The 3769-nt window shown below is 41.9% G+C and overlaps 1 protein-coding gene across 5 annotated transcripts; it reads left to right on the plus strand.

The window, feature by feature from the left end:
• The first annotated feature begins 1284 nt into the window (after window positions 1-1284).
• On the plus strand, window positions 1285-3433 carry LOC122094103 (uncharacterized GPI-anchored protein At4g28100-like). Of its 5 annotated transcripts, XM_042664775.1 has the most exons (4): window positions 1285-1463; window positions 1718-1817; window positions 1982-2729; window positions 2901-3433. In XM_042664775.1, exons 3-4 carry the CDS (start codon window positions 2091-2093, stop codon window positions 3228-3230), a joined length of 969 nt encoding a protein of 322 aa, XP_042520709.1. In that variant the 5' UTR covers window positions 1285-1463; window positions 1718-1817; window positions 1982-2090; the 3' UTR covers window positions 3231-3433. The 5 variants fall into 5 exon arrangements, with proteins under 5 accessions (XP_042520709.1, XP_042520707.1, XP_042520708.1 ...); XM_042664773.1 differs by having other exon boundaries at window positions 1285-1862; window positions 1967-2729; XM_042664774.1 differs by having other exon boundaries at window positions 1285-1862.
• The last annotated feature ends 336 nt before the right edge of the window (window positions 3434-3769 follow it).

Consider the following 3769-nt stretch of genomic DNA (forward strand, 5'->3'; position numbering starts at 1 on the left):
CAACCCTACAAAAAAAAAGAAGAGGAAAGGTAGTTGATTTTTTAATTCGGTGGGAATTAAGGAAGATTAAAAACCAAAAAGAGAAGAAGGGGATAACCAACTTATGGGTTCTCCCAAGAGGTAAACAAAGGGAAAACACGAGCTCGAATAACAAGAATATGAGTAGGTTGAACTATATCTAAGGCAAATGAAGAACTCAAAACCCATTAAAATAAGTATTAATAAAGAAACATTCTGAACAATAGTTTGAAGTTCAGGGAAGACGAATCTGATTTGCCATTACATTGATCACCTACACAAAATTGAAAAAGAACATCAAATAGAAGATATAGTTATCCACAGCCCATCGAAAGATCAGAATACACCTTCAGCAATATTTGGGGATATCCACACGATAGCAAAGGCAACAGTCACATTGAAACAAGAATGAAGATCCAAAATAACAAACCCATTCTCATCGGTCTTCTCTATGGGATTGAAAGATTGGATTGGACTTTGAATGGACTATCTGATCGGATTCTTAGAATCATGTTTGTGTCCCCAATTGCATTGAACTCATTTTTCCCTAAAACAGAGGAACCAAATGGTAGAGATCACAAAGATAGGAAATTACAAGGATGGAGAATAACTCATTTCCCCTTTTATAAAGAAAAAAAATATTATCTACCTTTCTTCAATAAGTGATATGATGATGTGATAATTCCGACCATTGAATTCTAATTAAATCAAATATTTTTGTGGCATTAATATGCATTTCATCTCAATGTACATACTGATTTTCAAATCTCAGTTTTACCATTTGCCAAGTTAAGGGTGGACCAAAATTTCACATAATAAAAATAAAGAAAAATAAACTTGCAACCATTGCACTGGTCCCTTCTCCAAATCCTATTCAAACAGGAGAGATTATGAAATACCATGAATATGAGAGAGAGAGAGAGAGAGAGAGAGAGAGAGAGTAGTGGAGTTAGACTTCTAATAGTAGTAGCAGGTCTGCGGGTGTGAGGAAGTAGAGTGGAGATGATGAAGATGAAGTGGCTGAATAGTTCATTAGGGGAAAGGACCTAGACCCTCAAAACTCCAAAACAAAAGACTTTTTCAGGGCCACATCAGATTCCAGAGAGAGAATGATAAAGAAAAGGACTCCACAACGCTAGCAGACAAAACCCCACACATGAGACACCTGAGCCACCACCACCACCACCACCACTCTCTTCCTCTCGTCCTTTCACTTTTCTCCCAGTCCATCTGTTGATCTTTATATAAACCATTCTTTTTTCTATCTTCTTTTTCGGATTCCTTTCCCCGCTTTCTACTCCTTATTTCTTTGTCATCGTCTCTCTGGGCGAATCTCCTCTGCAGTACCACCACCCTGCCCTACCTGATCCCTCAGTATCTTTTCTCCAACTCAATTTCATTTCTTTAATCTATGTTCTGCATTATCATTCACCGTCAAATCAAATGTAAGTCTCTTCTCTCGTTACTCGTGAGTTTCAGACTGTAATCTTCCTATCCTTTCCTCTCCTCTCTTGCGTTCACTCTTGAGAGAACAAGAGATTTTTGCAGGTTTTTTCTTCTGTTTCTGAGTTCTTTTTGTTTTCTTTCTTGAAGTTCCTGACCTGTGTGAGGTTCCTGAAGGTTAAAGAACTGGGTTTCTGATTAATGATCAAAATCTTCTCTTTGAATATCTCTTGAATCTTCTTCCTTCATCCTATAGGGGCTTTAGGAAAGGTGGAATCACCCTGTGGGGAAGAAAGTGGAAAAAGGTTTAATACTGGGGAAAGTGTTTTTCTCGTGGAATCTCGTAAAGATTTCCGGTAAAGTAGATTCGCAGGTCCCCTTGTTTCCCCTACGAGTTCCAAGTATTTTCTCTGCTTTTTTTTTCCTTTTCTTTTTCATCTTTTATGTTTCTATAAGAAACGGATTGGTGATTTGTTCTCTCTCATGGTAGTTTCATCCTTGTTAGTTTCTGCATGAACAGGAGAAGCTTGCATCCTCAGAATTGATTTCTTGTTGTGGGAATCACACAAAACAGAGTCATCTCTTTATCGTTCTTCGAGTTGAAATTAGTTACTGGAAAAGGTGTTCGAATGGAATCATCTGCATTTTGTTTGGTTTTTAAAGCAACTGTCGTTCTAGTCGTTTTGTCATCTCTGTTTAGTTCTTCCATCGCCGAAATTCCATCGGAATCCGACGGAGGCCCCCAGCAGCCTTTAAAGCCCGGAGATTTCTCCAGTTCAAACACAGTTCCTGCATTTCCAGTCCAGACACAAACACAAACCTGCCATCTAGACCTCTCAGCCGAGCTATTCGGCGGCGTGAATGAGGCCTGCGGGAAAAACCTCGACCGCAGCCGGTGCTGTCCAGTACTAGCCGCGTGGCTATTCGCGGCACATGCTAGGTCGGCGCTGCAGCTGCCGACGGACACTCCGGCGTCTACTTCGGATGATCCGATGATGCCGGACGATTCTCAGAAGTGTGTGAATTCGCTACAGACGTCTCTTGAGAGCCGTAACATCCACATTCCTCAACCAAACGCGACCTGCGATGCAATACTGTGTTTCTGTGGGATTAGGTTGCATCAGATCAGCTCCTTGAGTTGTCCCGCTGCGTTCAACCTTTCTTCTCACCATAACGCGACACCTACAGCCGCCGTGAAGAACTTGGAGTGGAATTGCCGGAACTCTTCCTATTCTGGCTGCACTAAGTGCCTTGGAGCACTCGACAAGGTAAAGTCACCAAATGGCAATCATCTGTCTCTCCCACTTTCCGCCATTTTTGTCGATTTGATTCATTTCTTGCTTCTGCAAGTTATCTTTCTGTTCATACACAGGGGGGGAAATTGTGGATAATGTAGAATGACGAAAGTGCCCCTTTTGTTGCTGTGGAAATTGGAATAGGTAAAAGGAGATGGGAAGAATGGGACAGGTGGAGGTGATTGGAGGGCAACGAAGATGTTCAGTAGGGACTGCCAGCTCATGGGGCTGACTTGGCTACTAGCAAAGAACAAAACGGCGTACATACCGACGGTGTCGGCGGTGCTGAGGGCTATAATGTACAGTGCGCACCCGCCTCACCAGTCCACGTGTAGCCCTGATCAGGAGAACATGCCCTTGGCCGTCGATTCCCTTCAGTTCCAGAGAGAAGATTCATCTCACGCTCCTCCTCTTCCTTCAATAATCTGGTTATTGACAGTTCTACCCCTCTTTTTCCTCTCTTCTTCTCTATGAGGAGCAACAAAACAAAAGAAACAGAAACAGACCCTCACGTGAAGCTACAAGACAAGCTGGCAAAAGCGAATATTGGGGGCTTTGTTTTGTTCTGCTTTTGCAATTTTTGAATCACTATGTAAATTTACTTACGGCTCCCTACCCTACTTAACTGATTTGTTTTGATGTTTTACTTCTCATTAGTAATTTCCTTACATTTCTGACCTTCTCTTGCACACATACACGTGGATTAATGAGAATCTTGTGTTGGGTAATGGGTAATTACGTCTTGGGAAGAGTCTTATTAGCTTTCCGGATTTGGCTTTTCGGTTTTTTGGATCCATCATCTATCATCAGTCAGGACCCCACCCCCCAAAAAATATTGGGAAAAATATAATTTCTCGAGAAATTAACCGACCGGGAAATTGGAAAAACTCTAGGGCAAGAGAGAGTAGGGGAAGGATGTTGGTCGGTGTGGAGTGAAAAGAGGGAATATTCCAATTTTCTATTACAACGGAAACAAAATTGAGAGGGAGAGGTGATGAACACCGGAACCACAG

The sequence above is a fragment of the Macadamia integrifolia genome, chromosome 11 (genome assembly GCF_013358625.1).
Source record: "Macadamia integrifolia cultivar HAES 741 chromosome 11, SCU_Mint_v3, whole genome shotgun sequence".
Taxonomy (NCBI): domain Eukaryota; kingdom Viridiplantae; phylum Streptophyta; class Magnoliopsida; order Proteales; family Proteaceae; genus Macadamia; species Macadamia integrifolia.